This window comes from Choloepus didactylus, chromosome 10 (assembly GCF_015220235.1).
Source record: "Choloepus didactylus isolate mChoDid1 chromosome 10, mChoDid1.pri, whole genome shotgun sequence".
NCBI classification, from domain to species: Eukaryota; Metazoa; Chordata; class Mammalia; order Pilosa; family Megalonychidae; genus Choloepus; species Choloepus didactylus.
In genome coordinates, this window is record NC_051316.1 from 101,061,079 (window position 1) to 101,083,705 (window position 22,627).

The 22,627-nt window shown below is 55.2% G+C and overlaps 1 protein-coding gene across 9 annotated transcripts in view; it reads right to left on the reverse strand.

Annotated features, from left to right (window-relative positions):
* LOC119545566 (DAB2 interacting protein) overlaps nt 1-22,627 on the reverse strand; it is a 185,855-nt gene that overhangs the window by 116,019 nt on the left and 47,209 nt on the right. For 2 of the 9 annotated variants that reach the window (XM_037851183.1, XM_037851186.1), the window contains exon 1: nt 2,256-2,901. The exons of 4 other annotated variants lie outside the window; for them this stretch is intronic. In XM_037851183.1, coding sequence (XP_037707111.1) covers nt 2,256-2,379 — 124 coding nt within the window. In that variant the 5' untranslated portion in view covers nt 2,380-2,901. Of the gene's footprint in view, nt 1-2,255; nt 2,905-22,627 lie in introns of those variants that run through there. 3 more of the 9 variants (XM_037851187.1, XM_037851182.1, XM_037851180.1) reach the window with 3 other exon arrangements.

Sequence of the window (22,627 nt, forward strand, 5' to 3'; positions counted from 1 at the left end):
ACCACACCCCATCACTCAAGACTCTTCATCAGGCCCCAAACTACTATTCCCTCTTCTCTGCTCCCTAACCTACTCCCCACCCCCGACCCAGGAAGAATTCTGTCCATTTGTCCAAAACACCCGAGGCATTTTCCTTCCGTCCAGATAAAGAACCACAGTGGCTCACACTCAACTGCGGCCCAGGACCTGGACACTGGTTTCTAGCTTCCCATGCATTTGCTCTCATTCCTTACATAATACTATCATCATTATCCCCATTTACCAGGGAAGAACACTGAGGCTTGAAGAGGTAACTGGCCCAAGGAGAGTTATATGCAGAGCTGCGACTTGAACCCAGATCTGTTCAACCACTCCCTCTGCCAGAGGAAATTTTTTCCATTTTGTGAGATCAGTCCAAATGTCACCTCCTCTGTGAAGCCCTTCCTGATTGCCCCAGTTGTAACTCCTCCTCAATGAAATTCTCTTCCCTACCCCTAGCAGGCTGTGAGCTCTGTCAAGGCCAGGACACAAAGCAGGGGCTCCCTCCTGTGGGCCTGGGAACTTAGGCTCCAGTGAAGATCTGCCATATTGATTGTCCCTTGCCCAGTTAGCAGAGCTCCCAGGTTCAGAGGGGCCCTCCAGGTCCCCTCCGTGCCTCTGCAACCAGGGAAGGAACTGGGTTAGATAACAAGTGGAGAGCGAGCTCTTGCAAGCATTTCAGAGGCAAGGGGAGTGATAGGAAGGTGGGTAAAGGAGGAGAGGGGTGGGTGGTCTGAGTATTATTGGGCAGATGTACAGCTCCCGCTTACCTCAGTAGGGACCTGTTTCTTTACTGAGTCCTCCAGGTACTGCAAGCCCCATTTTACAGCTGAGAAAATCAAGGCTCAAAAAAAGGGAAGTGACTTGGCCTAAGCATAGTGAGCTGTGCTTGAACCCATATCTCTGGTCTCCCAGCCCAAGCCTGAGGTGAGGGAGTAGCCAGAGGTCACTTCGGGGAAGGAAAGGGGGAGGGGGACCACAGGCCTGGAGAGATCCTCAAGCATGTCCTCCAGCACACACCTGTGCATAACCCCAGCCTCATCTTGAACTCTTCCAAGAACGGGGGAACTCACTACTTCCTGAGGAAACCCTGTTCTTTGTTGCTCAGCCCTGGCTGTGGGAAAAGTCTTTTTCGTTCTGGGAAGGAAGCAAACGAAGCCAACATTGACTGCCTGCTCGCTTCACTTACTCTCGAAATTTTGAGGAAACTAAGGCTCAGGGCCGCTGCTACAGGGCCTAGGTCACACAGTCAACACTCAGAGGGGTCGGGATTTGACCCCGAGTCTGCCAGATTCCACGCACAGCATTTGCTAGACATAGAACAGGCCGTCCTCAGCCGTCCTGCTTTCCATGACAAACTGATGGTGGAAACACAGCCTAAGTCCCCATCGAGGGCTGTGGGGGCTTGGGCTCCCCACCCCATGGGCACCCTCAGGTGGGTGTGAGCCTTCGCCCGGGACTCCTGGTCTCCCCAGGGCCCCTTTGAAGACCTCCTTCTCCCAGGGGGCCTCCCTCCCTCCCACCCAGCCTGGGAAGGAAGTCCCAGCCCCCACCCAGCTCCGAAGGCAGCCCCTCTGGATCACAAGAATTTCCAGCTGAGGATCCAGTTACTGGAAAAAGAAAATGCTGCCTGCACCTCCCCCCTCAGCTCAGTCCTCCCTCCCAGGCTTGAAAGAGAGAAACTCTTTTCAAAGCCCACCCACTCAAAGGGGACCTGGACAGACATCTGTAAACCCAGGCATCCGGCTCTTTCCTGGGGCAGGGCCCCTAAAGTCCACCCACTTCTCCCTCCACCCAAGAGATGGGGAGACTAACCCTGAAAAAAAGGGAGGAAGTCCAGGGCTGGAGGCGCGGCTAAGCTGGGAGGCCAGGACATGAAGGTGAAGTGAGGAAAAGCCAGGAGCCACCCTGGGTCACTTTAATGCCTTGTAGCTGGGTAAACTGAGGCTCGGTGGGACAGGGGGTCTGATTTATGAGACCAAAGTAAGAGAATCACGGATTCTGATCTCCCCTCTCCCTTCCCATGGCACGGGAAGACACTAGAGCCTTGGGTTCCCCAAGACAGTGGAGGGTGAGGCAGAAGCTGGTGGAATTGGGGTCAGGCAGACACGTAGCAGGCGGGAGAGGGGGTTCCCCGTAAACGGACTGGAGGATTCAGGGTTCCTGGCAATCCAAGGCATCAGGTGGTGAAGTGGCGGTTGGGAGGGCCTGGGGTCAGGGGTCGGGGTTGCTCCTACCCCTGGCAGGCCGGGTCCGGCTGCGGGAGCGGCTCCTCTGTCGCAGCAGCCGGGGCCGCCTCAGCAGCCGGTAGTAGTAGGAGGGCCTCCCGGTGCTCTTCCTGGCGGCGCCGCCCGCGGACATGCTGCCGCCCGCCGGGCACCGGGCCGGGCCTGGGCGCGCTCACACGGGCCCCATCGCCCGCTCCGGACGGCCCGGCGGGCGTCCCTGCGATCTCCCGCGCTCGCCGGAGCGGCCGCCGCCGAGGCCAAGGCTGCCCCACAAAGTCGCTCAAACTCCTCCTCCTCTCCCCTCCTCCGAGCAGCCGGCCCCGCGGCGGGGGCCGGGGACCAGGAGGCCGGGCTGGCTCCGTCCCGGAAAGTCAGTGCGGGGGAAATCCCGGCCTGGAGTCAGCGGGGAGAAGCGGCCCGGAGTGCCCCGGGGACCCCAGACCCCGACCTCGGGGAGCAGGAGGGTCCCGCCTCCAGCGCCTGTGGGCCTGACGCCGGACCCCGGGGCGCACGGGGAGCCCCATCTCGGCGGCGGGTGTAGACCCGCGTGTACGCGCTCCGGGAACGGGGCAGGGTTCACGCAGCGTGGCCTGGGAACACCAGGCTCCGGGAAATGGTCACCTTCAATCGGAGTCCGAATGAAGCCCGTTCCCGCCGCAAGCTCGCGCGGCTGAGAATCGACCCGCAAACACGCCGCTCGTCTGGCCCCTGGCCCAGCCGGATCGACACAGGATACATGCCTCGTCTTTACCTTTTAAAAATTGTCCTATTTGATACACACATTATTGTTATATAATTAAAAAGATGATGTATATTTCAAACACACAAAAAAAGTAGAGAGAACATAATGAATACCTATGTATGCAGTCTGCATTGCCAAATCTGAACATTTTGCTCCCTTCGATTTGGATCTCCCTCTCTCCCCTCCATCCTGGTGCCCCATAAATAAAAACACCACGGATGTAGTGCAGTCCGCATTCCCCTGGAAATTTACAGCAGCTCTGGTGGGGAGGGCAGAACAATTCCTAACCTTCTGTAGAGACAGGAAACTGAGGCTGGATCCCAACTCTCTACTGCATCCTGTTGAAAAGCTTTTGCCAGGTCACTCACTCCCCAGCTCAAGAACCTTCTGTGGCTCCCCAAAGCCCAACAGCAACAAGCCCAAACATTCTTCTCTGGCATTTGGGGTTCCAACCAAACCACCCACCAGTCTCATGCCCTCTATTCCTCCTAGTTCTTCTTGATTTTCTTTGCTCTACAGTGGGGATTGCCCTCCAGCCTACTTTTCTCTGCCTGGTCAAAGTCCATCCTTCTGGAGCCCGCCTCCTCTAACCTTCCCTGGCCCTCAGTGATGTCTCTCTCCCCTACTCAACCCCACAGCAAGCATTTGCCCTTTAAACCATTCAGATAGGAAGCTGCCCAATCTCCATTCTCTCAGGTACAGAGGGGAAACTGAGGCCCGGAAGTCTGACTTGCCCCAGTCACATGGAAAGACTGTGGTAGAAGGCAAGTGATCTTAGCCTGGGACCCCCAATATGCAGTCTTAGGTGTACATGTGTGGGGGGAGTCACAAGTGGGTGCCTAAGGCAATATGAGTGTCCTCCAGAACCAGGCAGGGCAGTCTGGGCAGGAGTCCAGGCCAGGTTTTGTACCTCACAGGGGGAGCCCCCTCCCTCCCTCAGCCAGCGGGGAGGGCCCCTAGGTCAGGAGGAGCCTGGATCCCAGCTGGAAGGCAGGCGTCTGCCTAGGACCAGGGGGGAGGGGCTGGGGGTGTCCTGCTCCTCCAGACCCAGTTACTTGCTAGGAGTCCAAAACATTCCCACAGAAAGGGCAAACACAACTTCCCTGGTCCCTCTTCTCGGAATGATGCCCAATCCCACCACAGGAAGGTAGAAGAGCACCTTGCCCACAAGGACACCATAAGCCTCCTTCAGGTTAAGCATTGCTCTGTCTCATTTTCAATAGCAGACCTTGCACAAAAGACTCCTTTAAAAGTGCAAAGGCCCCTGGGAAGCGCCCACACCAAGGTGAGCTGTGGACCATCATAGCAGGCATCCCTCTGGCCTGGCCACTGCAACCCATGTCCTGTTTCCAAGCCTCCCCCGCAGGTGGGGCTCTGGAACCCACCTGTCCACACCTTGGTTCTTCCAGTAATGAATAACTCCCCAGTCAGACCCACCAGTTTTGGGGAGTGGGGGTCTCCCAGGAACCTTGCTCAGGGTGCAGACAACAACCCTGTTCCCCCAGGGGCTGGGGTTCATCTGGCCCAGCTTCCCTCCCAAAGCAGGAATCCTCTGATAGCCAGCTTTCAGCCTTTGCTTGAGGGAAAGAGAGGCTCACTGCCCACAGACTCTGATCAGGCCAGGGGCAAATGGTCTTGGGCAGGGACCCCAACACATAGTCTTAAGTCTGTATGGGTAGAGGCAGGGGAGAGCGGGAAGAAGTGGCCAGGAACTAGGACTGAGGTCTGGTATGGTCTCCCAGTTTATGCTTGAGCTCCTCAAGCCCATCTCTGTGCCTCAGTTTCCCCTCCTGCCAGGAAAAACTATAGACTCCCAACCTATCTTGTGGAGGGAGGAGCTCACGAACTGTTAGAAGTGTTTGCATTCCTGGCCCTGGAGTTGGAGCTGGCATTGCCAACCACCCCAAGCAAAAGTCTAAAGCCTCCATGGGTACCCTGGTCAGGGCCTGGGAACCATGCAAGAAGGGGGCAAGGCAGGAGCTGGGGAGAAGGAGCCTGGGCTTCCTGCCCCTCCTTCCCACCCAGGATCCCCGGGGCGCACAGGCAGACAAAAGCTGCTCCCTTCTCGCCCCAGCAGAGCATATGGAATCAATCTCCGAGCAGCCCGGCCCACCCCATGCTGCTGCCCCCCACTCGCAGCCCCTGGGGCCTCCTCCCTCTGAACAGGAGCAGCTCCCTTTCCAGAGGCTGCCTGGGCTGGGGGAGGGGGTCTGAAAATCCCCTCTATCCCTGCCCGCCCCCTGCCCACACACTGCTTTCTGTGACAGAACCCTCCTGGGGAAAGCCATCTGGGACTGCCCCAGTCAGCATCTACTTCAGGGGCCCTCCTGATCTTCAGCCTCAGTTCCTATAGGGTTAGCAGTGGGGTCAGTGCTTCTGTCCCCCACCTCTGTCTTGCCTCTAAAGCGGACTCTGAGTAGGTTCAGCTCCCCCTCCCCAGCACACTGTTTCCACAGCTTCCAAATCTCCTTCCAGCTCACCAAGCACGCTATTTCCAGGTCCCCCAACCCCCAGAAGTTTGATTCAGTAGGTCCCCCAACCTGGAAATCTGCATCTTTATTAAGTGCCAGACAGGGGAACCAGCTGGCAAAATCAGGTCTCACCCAACCCCACCACCACTTTTACCCTCTCCCCCAAAGCCTCCAAAGGCAGACCCCTAGATACTGACAAGGACCAAGCTCTGTCATGAAACAGTCACCTCCCTTTATACCCCGCCACACTCCAGCCACCTTGCTTTACCTGCTCTAGGCCTTCCAAAGGCCCCACACTCCCACCTCTGGCCTTTGCCCTTGTTGGGGTATTTCCATGTAGCTCTTCTCTGCACCCACCTGGCAAACTCCTCCTTTTCTCTCAGGACCCAGCTCAAACCTCACCTCCTTAAAGTCTGCCCTGAGCCCACAAGAGAGACCCTCCTTCATGCTCCTGCCATAACCCATCAGTGAGCTTGAAAAATGGGGACACCAGGAAGTCACAGTGGGTGACCAGGGAAGAAAGGACCAACAGAATTCCCCTTTGGGCAGAAACCATAAGTGCTTTGGTGCAGCAGACTGCACCCTGCTGGGAAGGAGGTGGTGGACAGCATGGGAGCCGGGCTGACCCCCCAGGTAAGCGGGGGCCAGGCCAGGGCTAGGTCAGGAGGGGCACCCAGATGCAGGGGAGGGGCTGGCTGGCCAGCCCAGTGCAGTTGCATCTTCCTGGGGATGTTAGGTTTAAAGCCAGTGAAGAAGAAGAAAAAAGTATATAGTCTGAATCACCCTTGAAAAGCCTTAAAGGGCCCATAAAGGGCATTTGCCCCTCCAACATTAGGGCTGATCACCGGTTTCTTTGGCTGAGCATAAAGCAGAAGGGCCTGGCTTGCATGGAGGGGCCATTTGTATAGGAGGAAAACAACAGTGACAACAACAACTGGTTGTCTTTAAATACTAGGCTCCACCCAGCGGGGAGAGGTGCCCACGCTTGGAGCAGACCACAGAATCCAAGACCTCCCCAGCCCAGGAAGGTTGGTGTGAGGGTGGAGTTTGGATTTAGTAATAATAATGGAAGCTGAAGTGGACTCAGTATTCACTGGATACCAGACCCTGTTTTCAGGATTCATCGCATTTACTTTCACAACAAACCCATGAGGCAGACGTTACCATGTTCATTTCACAGAAATTACTGGGGACAGAGAGAGTAAGTAAGTGGCCTAAGGTCACAGGGCTTGCAAGAGTTGGAGGCAGGACTTGAACCTAGGCCGGCTGGTGAGAACAAAGGCTGTAACACTGGGCAGGACACGCAGGGATGGGGGAGGAAAATAGCCTGGAGCTTTCCTTGAAATCCAGCTTGACAAGGCACAGGAGGAGGCCTGGCCTGGAGGTGGGGAGTCTGACATCAGGCCCCAAACAATGGCTGTCTGGAGGACTCAGACCTGTCAGGAAGCCCCCTGCCAGGCATCCCCTACACATCCACCTCCCAGGCCAGTGTCAGCCTTCGAGTCCCTGGGCCCCTGGGGGCATTCATGGTTAAGGTCCTGGCTCTGTCCCAGGAGGCTGCCCGTCTAGCAGGCAGTGACGGCTTCCTGTGTCCACCATCCATCCGGGAACAAGGCTGGACCAGGAGCAAGAAGATCATCTGTGAGATGGGAGGTGGCTGGAGCCAGGTCACCGCTCATGGAGGGAGATGCAGACAAGCCCTGTGAGATCATGCTCAAGCACTTGGTGACAAATTAGGTGTCTCCTGCCTCCACCACCCCCAGACTTCTTCCCTAAAGCCAGCAGGGAATTTAACAACATCCTTTGCAGAAAACGGCCAGGCCTGGGTGGAGATCATCTCAGTCTTGGACGGCTCTGCCCCTTTCAACACAGGTGGAAGTGGGGGGCTGGTCAAACACAGATATTTGAAGGCTCACAGACACAGGACCTTGGGAACTGTGAGTGTTTTTTAAATCAGTTCATTCGAAGCTGGGCCCCAGGGTGGATCCTTGGGAGAAGCAGGACTCTAAGACGGATGGAGGCCAGTGGGGCGGGGGGTGGGGGTGGGGGTGGCAGGGGCCGGGGAGGTTCACACAGCGTGACCCAAAGAAAGCCTCTTAACCTCTTTGGGCCTCAGGTCTCCACATGTTAAATGGGGAGGTGGCAGCTCTGCCCCCACCTCCCTGGGATTCTATCAGGGCTTAAATCTCTCCCTCAGTCCCCAAACTACCATGCATGTGTCCTGTCTGCCACCCAGAGGCCCAGAGAAGAGGTCAAATCTCCCTGGCAACAGCTGGTCATAAAATCCTGAAATGCCACAGCTGGAAGGACCCTTCAGAGAAGTGATTGAACTAGGGAAGCTGAGGCCCTGGAAGACAGCCGCTTGCCCAGAGACCCTGCCTAATTCCTCCCTGGGCAGGATCCGGCCTCAATTCCCACTCATCCAGGGTCTGACTGACTTTCCCACCCCAGCACTGAGCAGTCAGGGAAACTGAGGCCCAAGAGGGCGGGAGTCTCACCTGACGTCACATATAGGGGTTGGAGTTAGGCTGGGGCTCCCCTTTGGGACTTATCTACAGCTCTCAAGGCCTCTTTCCCCTTTAATTGCCTGAGCCATCCCTCCCAGAATCCCTGATGCCTCCTCAGCTGCCCAAAGGTGCCCTGGGCCTTCACGGTGGGCCATCTGGGGACAGCCAGCTTTCTGCCCCCAAGACTCAGCGCTCCATTCCGGTGACCCAACTGGGGATGGGGGTGGCTGAGATCCACTCTCCAGGACCCAGCCCCGGCCTCTCCTTCCCCACCCCCACCAGAGCAGCCGGCAATGCAGCCCAGATGGCCAGGCCTGGAGCAACTCCCTCCCGTGTACTTCCTCTCCCCACCCTGACCCAGAAACACTGCCAAGCACCAGGTGGGCCCTGGATCCTAGCCAGGCCAAAAGCCCCTCCGTGCTCCCCCAGCCTGGGCCTAGGGCTAAGGCTTAGGGTCTCGCAGTTCTTTCCTCCCCTCACCAGTGATGGGCCAGGAAAGCTCCACACCCACCAGCCGACCAGGGGAGGTGGCATATGGTCCCAGCGTGAGGCCAGAGAACCCCCACCCCAAGCAGGCCTGCCTGGTCATCTGTGAACCGTTCCGTGCCTGGCACTGGCTTGGGTTCCAGAGGGAGGGAGCTCAATCCCTGCAGAGTCCACTAAGGAGGACAGATGAACCAGCCCAGTAACCAGCTCCCAGGGAGTCCCCGTCTCAGCGGGGGAACATGCATGGGGTTTAGAGTGAGGACAAGCACTTCTTAGCTGTGTGACTCCAAACCAGTTCCTTCATCTCTCTGTGCCTGTTTCTTCAACTATAGAATGGGCATAAAGACACTTGCACTTGTGAGGTTGTGAGAGAGTCAAATGGCATAATGGATCAGAAGTCTTGTGCAATGAACTGGCGATACCTGCCCCTCCTGGCTATTTCTTTTTTCACTGATCTGTGAGCCCCTTGAGAGCAGGACAACCCAGAGCTGGTCAGCACAGTAGGCTCTCAGTAAGACAGACTGGGAAAGATGGGGAGGATGTTTGGGAAATGTGGCTGAGCTCATCTGATCTATAGTAAACATGGAGGGATTCAGAGGAAGAAGTCCTGGAAGACTGCCAGGAGGAGGAGTCATTGGCATTGCACCTCAAAGGCTCAGTAGCTGACTGCAGAGAGAGCAGAGGAAAGTATTCTTAGACGGGGAGATGGCGTGAGCAAAGGCCCAGCAGTGGGAACCAGCAAAGCATGTACTGGTGACAGTGTGGAGAACTGAGGCTGGACTGGGAGGTGAGGTGAGGATTGGGGAGAAGGTTGTATGGAGTGTGTGAGGGGTGAGATCAGGGAAGAGAGTTGGGGAGATAGATCCAGGTCGTAGTGAAGCCCAGGCAGCGCTCCACAAGAGGAGAAGCAAAACAGTAAGGAAGAACTGCTGGACAGGGAAGCAGGGGACCCAGGCTGGAGGCTTAGTCTACCACCGTGTGGCTGTGTGACCTTGAACAAGTTCCAGCCCCTCTCTGATCCTCACTCTGCAACTATGAGGAGAAGAGCTGACTCCAGGAGGCAGGTCTGCAGGTGCAGGGCTGGTCTGGATGCTTGTGGACCACATGCGGAGTGTTCAAATCCAGATGCCAGAGGCCCACTCTCAATGCAACTGAGCCCAAATCTTGGTGGGTAGGACCCAGAAATCCATATTTTAAAAAGAGCTTTCCAGGAGCTTTCTTGGGGAACCACTAACTAAAATGATTCTAGACTTGGCCGGCTGCCTTTTCAATCCCACCTCAGGGCCTTTGCATTTGCTATTCCTACAACCTCCTACTTACTGACCTCAGATTTTCAAGGGCCAGCTCCTTCCAGCCCTGCAGGCCTCAGCTCAAATATCACACCTTCAGAGGCCTTCCCAGGCCGCCTTATCTCAAGGGCCTCTGCCCCAATCCCCACACACTATCCCATTGTCCTGTTTTATTTTCTTCAACTTACTGCTTCCTGAAACTGTCTTATCTGTGCATTGGGTTGTTCACTAATTGCCTTCCCCCAAACCTCAGGAGGGCAGGGCCTTGTCAGTCCTGTTCACAGCTGTACCCCCAGTTCCTAGAACAGTATTGATGAATGAGGTGAATGAAGAGAAGCAGGCGCAAAAGGCCCCATTCCATTTTTACAGATGGCAGCTCTGGGATCCAGGGCAAGTGACCTCACCTCTCTGGGCCTTGGCTTACCTCCCCTGTGACACACAGACAGCAGGCTAGAGAGTTTATGTGCGAGAGGCAGCCTGGAGCTGGTGAGGAGACCAGAGTGCAAGCCCTGACTCTAAACAGGCACTCGGTGAATAAACTAATAGATGAATAAATGCCTCTACTCGGTTGTGGGCCTTTGAGCAAGTCCCCTGCATTCACATCCCCCAGCTTCCCTTTCTGTAAAATGGAGTTGGTCTGGGTATTCTCTCCAGGCCCTTGAACATTGACATGCAGAGCTTCTGTGCCTCGTCCAGAAAGCAAACGGGAGCCACAGCAGGTGTTAGAGGAGGTGCAGGCTTTACCAAGCCTTGGTTCTTGCCCTTACTGGTCTCTCCAGAGGATCCCAGCCAGCCCCTAGCTGGCAGGCAAAGGCCGTAATTAAACACAGCCTCTGCCACCCTTACCTCTCAATTCCCCTCTGGACAGAGAACAATGCTGGCCCTTCCCCCATCCTGAGAACAGCGATTTGTCTGGAAATTCCACCAGGGGTAGGAGGAAGGGCTGGGGCCCTAGAATTTCTGTGCCTGCTCAAACAGGAAGCAGCCGAAAGTTTGGGGCCAAGGAAAACAAGTTCAAGGTCATCCTGGAAATCAGCTGCCCCCCTCCCCCTAGATGGGGTGCTCCTGGTGATTAATAGTTAACACAGGCAGGGTATGCAGGGGGGGCAAGACCACAAGCAAAGGCCTAAGAGGAAGCAAGTTTCCTCCCCCCACACCTGACATACCTTTGGTGACAGGGAGCTCACTACCAAAGACTGGCCTGCTGTCCTTGGAAAGGCTGGAAGTGAAGTTGCCTCCCCACAACTAGAAGCTGAGGTTTGTGGGACCCCAGCCCCCCACAGGGACACAAACCTGGCACAGACAGGCAAACTGAGGCTCAGGATGGAGAACCACCAGTTTCCCAAGTGAAGCTCCCTCACTCCAGTTTCGGCCTCCCTCCCTGGGCACCCCAAATGCAAGCTAGATTCTGGGACCCAGCGGGTCAGCTCAGGCTGGGCAGCAGCCCTGACTGGCACCCTTTGTCTTGGTCTCTGGGCCCTCTGACCTCACCAGGTCCTAGACTGACTGAAGTATCTCCTTACAGCTCCGATAGGACTGGTGTCCCCTTGCAGGGGTGGGAGGACATGCTCCCATCTGAGGAGACACCTGCCAGCTTGGCACAGTGAGTTGGCCACTCTGGGGAGCTGGACGCCGCTGGCACAACAGAGATTAGAGAACCTGAGGCTGGAGGGTTCAGGGTTCGGAGAGAGCCTGCAGGAGAAACCAAGGCCCAGAGAGGGGAGAGCCTTGCCTGAGGTCACAGAGTACACATTTATTAACCCCCATAGAGGGCTTACTATCTGCCAGGCAATGCTAATTCAGTTAAGCCTTACAACAACCTTAAGAGGTGTTATATCCCCACTTCACAGGCAGAGAAACTAGATTCGATCCCACGCAGCCTGGCTCCCATCGGCAACGCTGTGCTGCCACAAATGGTACTCCCTCACCTGTCCCCAGGTAACTAACCTGCCAGCCCCTCTCCAAAGGCCAAGAGAACAGAGCCACTTGTAAAATGGAATCTTGTAGTAGCAAGTCCTTGGCTTCTAGTCCCAGCTCAGGGTAGGGGATCCCAGTTCAGCCCTCTTCTACCTCCCCTCTTACCAGTCCCTTCACCTACCCCTTTCTCAGCCACACTGGTCCCCAGCCCCCCACCACTTCCATCCTTCATGACTTTGCACCCACCGTTCCCACTTCCTGGGATGCAGGGCTGGCTTCTCAGACTCTCCGAGCCCCCTCTGTGAAATGGGTTACTGCTAGCTCCAAATTTGAACTTGAGTCTGTCTACCTCTCTCTATGGCCACTGTCCTCACCCAGATCCGGGGCACCACCAGCTCTAGCTTTGGGGACTTCCACAGCCCCTAACTGTCCCCCTAAATCCTCTCCTGCTCCCTGAGTCTATTCACAAAGCAGCCAGAGTGAGCATTAAAAACACTCCTTTGCCCCAGCCGCCCGGACCCTGCTGTTCTTTGAACACTCTTTCTGGCTCATCTCCCTCCCATCACTCCGCATCCACCTGGCTCCCACTCACCTGGCTCCCACTCCATCTTCAGTTCCCACAGGAACCACCCCCTTCCCTCTCTAATCTCCACCAGCTCCTCCCCACAGCCCTCCTGCATCTGCATCATTCTCCACAAGCTCCCTGAATCTTTTCTCCAGGGAGCCCACCGCCTTGTGCATTTACATATATTTTTTGCTGTCGCTTCATCTCACATCTGTCTCTCCCGGCACACCATGCTCTCCCTGAAGGCTGGTTCGACATCTACCTCGCTCATACCCTAACTCAGTGGCAGGCCGGAGCTGTCACACGGCAGCAGCCAGTCAAGAGGAGGGTGGGGGTGTCACAGCCGTGTATACCGGAAAGCGTGCCCAGGCGAGTGTACATTTGAGTCCCTCAGACTTCCGGGCCTTCAAGCAGCATGAAGTTCCTGGGCTCACAGCAAAATGGGGCCCAGTGCCCCTGCCTCCACCCTAAACCAGCCCCTGCGCAGGACTTATTCATTTTCCTCCTGGCAGGTTTCAGTGTTTTTCATTCTATGATTTATAGCCTATCAAAGAAATTTCCCCCATTATCTCTCATATGCAGTGTGCTGCCTTTTTGCTGTTTAATAATGCACTTGGCTCACCGGGCCTCTCCCCGGAGAAACCTAAGGCTTGGCTCCAATTTGGGAGTAGGCCTGCAAGGCCAGGTGGGATTACAAGGACTTATTTCAGACCCAAACCTTGATCAGGTCTGAGACTCACGCAGGGGCTAACTGGGCCAGGCTCAACTCCCCTCCCCCCCTTTCCTCTGGCCAGGGAAGCCTGGCAGAAAGAATTTAGGCTGAGATGTCCCGATGCCCCCAGGGCCCAGGGTGGCCAGTTTAGGGCAGGGGTGGAGACTCTGGCCCCGGATAGGAGCCGGTATCACTTTCTTCCCCTCAATCAGTCTCAGTGGTTTCCAAAGGCTCCACAGACGTGATCTTAATCTACCTTTCCAACTTCCCAGGCAAGGCAGGAACTCATCAGACCCGTTTCACAGATGAAGAAACTTCTCTGAAATACAGGGAGGTTGAGTCCCAGCCCTGCTCATCTCACCCCATGCTTGCTAGGTTTTGAGGCAGCCAGCAGAGACTTCCAAGAGTCTCCTCTGTGCCAGGCACTGTGCCAAGGGCTTGACCTGAGTTTTCTCACTGCATCCTCACAACAACCTTTAGAGGCAGGTGGTGCTGTTATGCCCATTGTACAGATGGGGAAATCAAGCCCCAGAGAGAAGCAACTTGCCTGGGGTTGCACAGGAAGCAAATGGCAGCTCCCCTGGGGAAGTCTTACTGGAGCAAGGGACAAGGAGAAGGGTCTGGAGGCTGCAGGGGACTCACAGCTCCAGGCAGAGCTACTCTCTAAAACAAAGTGTTTCCCTAAGGATCCTCAGCTGTGTGACCTGGGGCAAGTCCCCTAACCTCTCTGGGCCTCAACTCACTCCCTGTAGAATATGTATACTCTCTTCCCAAGACCATGACCAGACTTGAATGAGACAACACATATAAACTGTCGAGTCCTGGGCCACGACACTTTTACATGTTAGAACAGCGGCATCAAGACATCATGCAAAGACCTGCAGGGAGCAGATGTGTGACTGGAGACTCAGAACCATGCAGGGATCTCAGCAAAAAATACTGAGACCACAAGCCACTTACCTCACTCTGGTACCAGGCAACTCGTGCCCAGGCTTGGGCGAAAGCAGACAGCCCACCTGCTTCTGGAGCTCGGGTCCCAGCGCTGGCGGGCTTGGGGGCTGTTGGGAGCAGGGCCGTTCCAGGCCAACCTGGGCCAGGCCTCCCCTCCAGCCTCCAGGTCTGCTTTCCTCCCCACTCCTGCTCCTGAAAGTTTCTGCTTCTACTTTATGGTTTCCATGGCAACCACCTCTCTTTTGTGTTTTCTTTTTTCCTCTCTGCAGTCACTTTGCCATCTTAAGAGGCAAGTTTTTCTCTCCTTTATGCTAAAGAAGGAATAAAGGCTAGTGAGGGCAGGAGGTCTGGCCAGGAAAAAGAGGAAGGAGAGGGTCAGGGCTGGAAGGGGAGAAGTGACCCCTTGGGGAGGGGGCAGCAGTCAGGGGGTTGGTGCAAGCACGGTTTGCCCCCCAAAGACCTCCAAGCCCCAGGCTGCTATCATTAGGATAGTTCACCACTGTGGGAATTTCCAAATGAGACCCTCCTTCTCAGAGAGCCTGCCGGACCCAGCCAGTTTGTCCTAAATCTGCTTTCTACTCTCTTTCCTTTACCCACAAAGTGACCTGTGTCAGGACAGCCTCCACCTCCAAACCCAGCTCTCTCTGCTTCAGGACATCCTTCCTTTTCCAAGGCTTAACTCCAAAGTACTCCCACAGGGAAGTCCTCATTGCTACCCTCCCACTAACACCATCTCCACCAGAGCTCGACTCTCCTTCATAGGGTGGCGGTGCCTCTGCTCACAGCCTTTCTTAGGCAGCCTTCTCCCCTGCGGGCAGGCGGCGTGACGGCAGAGGCCTCCCTCACTCGTTTCCACATGCCCAGTGCCCTGCACAGGATCAGGTGGAGGAAGCTCTGAGCCTATGGCCAAAGAGACAGGGGCTCCTGTCCTGGACTGACCACGAACTAGCCACAAGCCTTCACAAGTCTGCTCTAGAACTTGAATGTTCCTGCTGGTAAAATAAGGATGGAACCCCCACTTCCTCATACGCTGTTGGAGACTGAATTGAGATTGTGGGCCGGAAAGGGCTTGGAAAATTGTGAAGTGCTGTGCCAAGTCCAGGTTTATTTTTAGGCCATGAATTAGTGCTGTTCAATGAACAGTCCAAGGGCCTCCTTGACCCGTAGATCTCACGGCTCTCTTTCTCCACCTGCTGGCCTCCCGCGGCATTAACTCCCATCCCTGTCAAGCTCTGCGCTCAGGCCCTGCCTCCCTAATCAGCCCTCACACCTCAGTCATCCTCCACCAGCTCCCCCCACACATACACACACACAACACACACACACACAGCCACTAACATGCCTGGGGCCCCACAGCTCAGCCACAGCCTAATGTCATCAGGCTACTCAGGGCTGCGGGTCAGGAAGAAGCAGAAGCAGCACCACCCCTGGGGTGGGGAAAGGACTAGAGGAACAGCTTCTTCCCAGCTTAGCCAGGGACAGAGGCTCGCCAACCCTGCTGCCCACTTCCTTCTCCTGTTGCCACTACTCTGCCTCCTTTCAATGCCCCACCCCCCAGACCTCCCTTGTGGTCTGGGTGAGCTGCCCATGTACACCTCCCCAACACACTGCATTGCACACACCCCAGAGAAAGGCTCATCCACCCTCCCCACCCCATCAGGGCCTCCCTCCTTTCTTTCCGGGGCTGACGGTGAACTCCACCCCCACTGCCTGCCCAGCCTTAGACCTCGAGGACGCCCTTTCAACTGCTCGGGAGGCTGCACCTGCCCAGGCTTGCATTAGGATGGGCTGGTTTCTGGTTTCCAGGCACAAGGGGATGCCTGGGGCCACACAGTGCAGGGAGGGGCCCCTGATATACCCGAGGGCTATTTTCACTCCCTCCAAAGACCTGCAGAATCCCACGGCTTTAAGCAGGCTCAGAGGAGAAAGAACAAAATGTGTGAAAGGTCAGAAACAAGTATGTAAATGCAGGGCCAGTGGTGACCAGCCTGGACTGAGGACTCTGCCTTCTGGGCCTCCCCTTTCTACCCTCTCCCCACACCCCCACTCTGCTCCCTGCTCCAGAGATGAGGATTCTCATGGCTGTCACTGGGAAGCCAGGCCGTTCAGCTCCCACACTGGGGTACATGGGGGACACTCCCCAGGTGCTGCCATTTGAAAACTCAGGCAAGTCCTGGCATGGTCCTAGAAAGGACACTGTGTGGGCCCAAAGGGGCTCCGATGCAGTCCCTGTCCTCAGGGAGCTGACAGTCTGATGGGACACATGGACTCCCATGGCAACCCACAGACATGGGCCCAAGGCAGAGGGAAGCACCAGAGGGGGACTAATTAATTCTGATTGATGGGGTCAGGGGGAATGAAGAAGGCTTCACAGAGGAGGTAGCTTCTGGGCCAGGCCTTTGGGTAGATTCCAAAAGGGTGTCGGGGAAAGGAGCGAACCACTGAGGTCTTAGTAGCAGCCCAGAACCCACAGCAGAGACCTTATTCGACCTCCCTTTTCCAAATGCTACATGGTTGGACCGTGACAAGGGCTGGGGCTTGGATGATGTTGACGTGGTGTCCCATTAGCTGGGACTTTAAGGCCAGGAGAGTGATCATTCCCCCAGATGGCCCAGAAAGAGGCAATATCTCTTCAGTCTCTGCTGCCACAGGGCAGTGGCCCAAGAGCACCAAAGCGGGGATAGAGCCTGCCAGGTCTTAAAAGTCCTAAAGAAAAGAGTCTCTTCAAATTCCCTGAGCCACCCGTTCCAGGATTTTGCATTGCCCCATGGTCAGTCAGGAAGTCCTTCCCCCATCTAACCTACATCTCTCTTGCTGAAATGTACACCCACCTTTCTTTTGAGGCACGGGAATAACAAAGCAGAGAAGCTGAAATGCCTCACCAGGCACTGTTTGCAGCCAAGGTTGGGGTGGGGGTGGGGGCTGATGGGCCAAGACACAACCCTCGGCTCTAACAAAAGAGGACAAGGCACCCTTTGTACACATGGTTAATTTATAGGCCTGGGGAGGGCAGAGTGGGAATGCCCTCTCTCTGGGCCTCCGAGGCTTCCCTGACCCAATTTACAAGCAGTGTTTATTTTGTTGTTCATGTCAAACCTTCCCGATAAGGTCTCTATTCCCAGCGTGCTGGTGAATTTTCTGGAAGTTTAATAGTGCACAATCTGAGAATGATTTATTAAGAAGATTAAACCCCCCAAATATGCTTCTGCATGCTCTACAAAACACAACAAATTTATTCTCCACCATCAGTAGGTTCCCACTGCCCAGAGCAACACAATCACTCGGTGGTGTTTTCAAGCAGGAACCAAGGGGGGTGCGGGAGCCCTGGCGAGGGTCCCAGGTGAGTGTGGGAAGGGGCAGATGGGATTCCAGGACCCCACGGCTCAGCCCCGGTGTGAGCAGGGCTGCAGGGGTGAGCCTGTTTCTGCAAAGTGTCATGTTCGACGACCCTGCCTTCCACGCCACCCACCTTACCTGGGCCTGGGGCTCACCTGGTGTGACGTTGCCTAGAACTTTCCTGCTCTGGGATGCAAGTCCTCAAGGTGGCAGCAGAATCAGAAAATCCTTAAGCTCCGGGACTTGGGAAGCAGCTGGCCAAAGCGGAGCTCCTAAAGTCACTTTCTCTGAGCACCCTCCATTTGCATACCTTCCCTCCCGATGACCTGTCCGCCTCCATCCCATACTGGGAACTCCTGGAGGGAAAGAACTTGCCAGAGGCGTTGGACAGAGACTGAATTTTTGTTCAGCCTTCCTAGGGAGTTTGCATCTGATCCACGCTTGAGGGACCAGAGAAAGTCTCACTAAGGGAAAGCTGGGCGGAGGGGGTGAGTGCGGGGCCGAGGTGTCCCAGCCCCGCCTTTGGGACAACCAGGAAGACAGAAGAACTGGTGCCAGGGTGAGGATGGGGGTGGGTCCTCGGATGCCGGCCGCAGAGGCCCAGGACTCAGCTGCCGATTTGAAGTTTTAGGCTTGGTCTCTCGTCTCCCTGCACCCCCTCCTGTCCAATGGGCCACCAGGAACCGCCTGTTTTATTACTTGATAATAAAAATGATCCCAGCTGTGGCACATCCAGCACTCCCTCTGTGCCAGGGACAGTGCTGAACCTTAAATGTATTTTCATTCTGTTTAATCCTCGCAGCAGCCCTGCAAGGCTACTGCTGTCACAACTCTGTGTCTCAGATGACTAAACGAACTTAGTAGAGTGAAAGCAATGCGCCCCCCAGGCTATGCCATGAATAACAGCAGGGAAGCCAGGATTCAAACCCAGACATTCAGGTTCCAGAACCTGAGGTCTGAGCCTTGCTGACCTTCCACCCCTTCAACAGCTGGAACACGCTCCTGTCTATCCCCACCAGGCCCCTGAGCCTGGGCTCCAGGTCAGGTCTCAACACGTCCCATCAGATGCCTGCCCTGCCCCCTTGCGAGCCGCTCAGCCTCAGCTTCGTCCCCTCCGATCATCCCTCCAGCCAGCAGCCAGATATGCCCTTGATCCCAAACCTGACCCGCTGAAACCTTGCGGGCTCCCTGGGCTCCCCTGCCTTGCATTCAGGACTTCCATTCCTGTCCTCCCCTCCACTCTCTCCCCCACTACCTTCCAGCTGAGCCCACCTCCTCTCTGTTTGCCAAACATAATCCCCGCTTTGGATCTCCAGGCCTTTCCTCAGGCTGGCCTGATACAAGCACCCTCCTCATTTAGAAGTCTCTTATTCAAACTTCCCAAGGCCCCAAACCAATCCACAAAGCCTTCCCAGGATTTTCAATCAGGTTCCTAGAGGGGAAGTGACTTCTCCCTCCTCTGAATTTCCAGCAGCACAGGATCCCACTGTCTCCTTGTACAGCTGTTTGAGTACAGGTCTCACTCCACCCCCTACCCCCCTGCCCACCCCAACGAGGCCAGGAGCTCCTGGATGGCAGGATCCCTCACAGGGAGCTGCTTGAGGAACCCACCTTCGAGGGCCATTGGCAGGCATTCTTAGCCTTTTTATGTGCCATGGACCCCTCTGGCATCTGGTAAAGCCTAAGGACCCCTTCTCAAAAAAATGCTTACAAATGCATAAAATAAAATACAGAGGATTACAAAGGAAACCAATTACATTGAAATATGGTTATAAAAATATAGCAATATATGTGCTTATTTATTAAAGCATTAAATAAACAAGATCTAGGTCTAATCACCACAGTAATTTTGAAGTAGTGATGAACAAAAACGGCATTTCAAGATACCCAACCACAACTATAATATGGCATGATAATTTATGTGATTTCTATTGGTATTTGCCATAAGAACAGCTAGTGCCACTATGATTTGTCACCTGCATTTGTAACTGAAGGAATTATAATTTGTAACTGTAATTAGAAGTAGGTGAAAATAAAAGTTTTTTTTCCCCCATCCAAATTCTTGGACACTCTGAATTCCATCCAGAGACTCCTCCTTGGGTTCCCTGGTTTAAGAACCCCTGACTTGGAAGTAGGGGCTTAAAGGAAAAAGAACAGGATTTGTCCTGGAGCCCAGGCTCTGGCTGGGTGCTGTCTGGCACGTCCCTTCCCTTCTGAGAGCCTCTGTCTCTACCTGCCTGCCTCAGCCAGATCAGAGAGGAACCAAGCCCTGTGCCCACAGCCTGGTTGTTCCGGCTTATCTCAAATCCCTCAGTGGGGCGGGCTTGGCAGACGTCTCTGGAGAATGACCCCCTAGAGCCCAAACAACCAGCTCAGGGCCTTGGGACCACTGGCTGCCTCCCAGGAAATTTGTTTTATGTCCCGAAAGAGCAGAGCTGACAGGTGATAAATCGCTGGGGAAGGCTGGAGTGGGCTCCGACTGTCTGTCCGGCGCCTGCCCAGCCACACAGCTGTACCCACCACTGCCCTCTCGAGAGGGATGAAAGCACCATTAATTACCCGGGAAGAAAGGGCACCGTGAGGATGCGCCCAAAGGCTGCTCGATCATCTCTGGCCACATTTTCTGAAGGCAGCACCAAGTCTAGCTGTCAACCACCCTCTCCCTCTGTCGCCAGCCAGCCTGGCTCTCCTGTTGGCCCAATCTGGGTCCTGTCCTGGAAGCCTCAAGCTATCCAGTGTCCCTGAAGGGATTGCTTTTTGCAGACAGGGCCCTAAAGAGCACTCCCCAGGTGGGGTGGGGTCCTCTCACTTTCTCCCCCTTCACCAGCACCTCGGTTGCATCACTGAGTTCTGGCCTCACCTAGACCCCCATTGCCAACACTAGTCATCATCTCAAGTGCTGGGTGAATGGGTCACCTTCACGATACCCCACACCAGTTGCCTTGGGCAGACCTGAGCCGATCAGTTTACAGGCAGCAGCTTAGTGTGCCCTCCCACCAGTCCTGTGACTCATTTACAAATGAGGCCACTGAGGCTCAGAGAGGTTAAGTGACTGGCCCAAGGAGGCACAGCTGGTAACTGACAGAGTCAGGATTTGAACACTGTGCATCTGGCTGCAAATCTATTAGCAGCTTTCCAGTCCCCCAGTAGCCCCCCTGCAACCATACTGGCCAGAGAGGTCTCTACAAAAGAGGTTTGCCAGGCCCGTCCCCACATCCTTCCCTCATTCTCCTGCATCTGCCCAGGGTTCCCTCCGAGCCCAGGGACCCTCCCCAACCTCTCTAAACCCTGCTGGCCCTAGTGCCGCCTCCTCTTTGAGGCCTTCCCTGACTAACCCTCTCCACAGAGTCAGAACTCTTCCAGTACCTCCCAGCCCTTGGCAGAGGCTGCCAGGGGAGGCCCCCCGCACTGCCCATGTGTAGGGGCTGAGTCTTTTCCTCGTCACCACCCACACTGCACCCCCAGGCAGACCCACACACCTCACAGGGGCTCTTTTAAACTTGGAAGAAAATCTTGCTGGTGGATGAATACGTGACCCCGTGGCTCAATACTCAGGCCAATCTTCCGCCAGAGGCAGGTCTGTCCACACGCAGGCAGGGGCAGCTGCCTGAGGATCATCGGGACGGAGGCCCACCTGACCTATTCGCCCAGGATCACCAAGTGGGATCGCCAAGGTGCAAAGGGAAGCCGTGGGCCAGGGTCTCGACCTGGCTGGAGGGACAAAGTCAGCAGATCCAAGGCACCCCCACGAGCTTGAGAAGAGTCCAGAGGAGGGCCTGGGGCCAGACCCGAGTTCAAGGCCAAGGCAGCAGCACGGCCTCCACTATGGGAAGGTCGGGAATAACAAATCACATCCCACCCACCACCGCAGTCCTAATCCAGACAGAGGGGCGCTGCCTCCTGAGCCCGACGAGGCCCACAAGGGATGCCCCTGAAACAGAAACACCGTGTGGGGCTCAGAACATCCACGGAGGGGTGGCTGAATCAGCGACCAAACCTCCAAACTACAGAACGCGCTGTGGAGGGGATGAGGTGGGTACATGTCTGGACTGGGAAAACCCTCCCAAAGTATCTCATGAATGAGAAAAGCAAGATGCAGGTGACAAAAGATTTTTTTTAAACATTTAAAACAGAAGCATATCTTTTCTATGGATATGTGTGCACATATTAGAGCCTAAGACAGCACAGAGAAAAACACGCTGTAAATGCTACCTGAGTGTCCTCCCCCACACAAGGGTTCTGCCCCTGGGGCCACCCAAACTCTACCCCAGGCCTAGCCCAGCCCAGCTCTTGCCAGTGACCACGCCAGTTCTCATGCACTGTCAACAGGAGTGCAAACCGCTATAACCTTTGTGGAGGGCAAACCGGCAACGTGTCTCAAATGTTAAAATCCATATGCACTCATTTATAAATTCCATTTTAAATTCATATATACTCCTTCTACACATTCTACCTCTCAGAGAGAAGTGTGCAAGGACAGATGTACCAGGATGTCTACACACCCCTGTCTGCAGCAGGGAAAGGCAGTAAACGGCACCCGTGTCCATCCGCAGGAGCCTAGCTGGACAGACTGCAGTCCCTCCTGAAAACGGAAGCCCGTGTGGCCCTTGCGCAGCCTAAGGTGGCATGTGTGTGCTGGCATGGGAACTGTGGGGTGAAGAGCAGGTGCCGGCTCACATGTGTGGGCCTATCCCCTGGATGTGGGAGCATAGAGATAGGTTCTTATATGTTCTTCTAGAAAATAAACAGCAGTTACTATGGAGAATGCACATGTGATGGCAGGGCAGGGGGACAGGCAAGGAAGAAAGGAGACTTAATTTTCACTATTGTCACCTTATACTTTTGTTATGTTTGACTTTAATTCACAGAATATGCTATTTTTATCATTTTTTTAAAAACAGATTAAAAGTCTTCAGAAATTAGAAAGGCCACAGAGCTGTGCCCTCCTGAGTCAGTGCTTCTCCAGGCCAGATCCCCCTGGGCCTCCACCATTCTTGGGCAAGTCCCTGGTTCCAGTCCCGCTCCCACCTGGGGAGGGACAGGAAGGTGGAGCCCTGTTGCAGTCCTGCCTGGGAACTTCGCTCGCTCCTTTCCTTGGCCTGGACTCCCTCACACCTTCATCTTCACCTGTTCAAATATCATCCACCCTGAAAGCTCACCCCTGAAATGCAGGCTCGCTGAGGACGGTTTGTGTCCTAAAGTTTCTGGATAGCCCCCACGGTGGCACAGAGCAAGAGCTCATTAGCCCTTCTGGACATATTAACACTTCAAAAACCCTGTGGCGCTGTCTGAGCGCCTCTCTGGGGACGCTCATTTTGCCTTGAATTACAATTCATTTTGCGTGTTCCCAGAGGTGTGTTCCAGGGTCCACAACCCACGTGTGCCTCCACCTCGTCACTCATGCA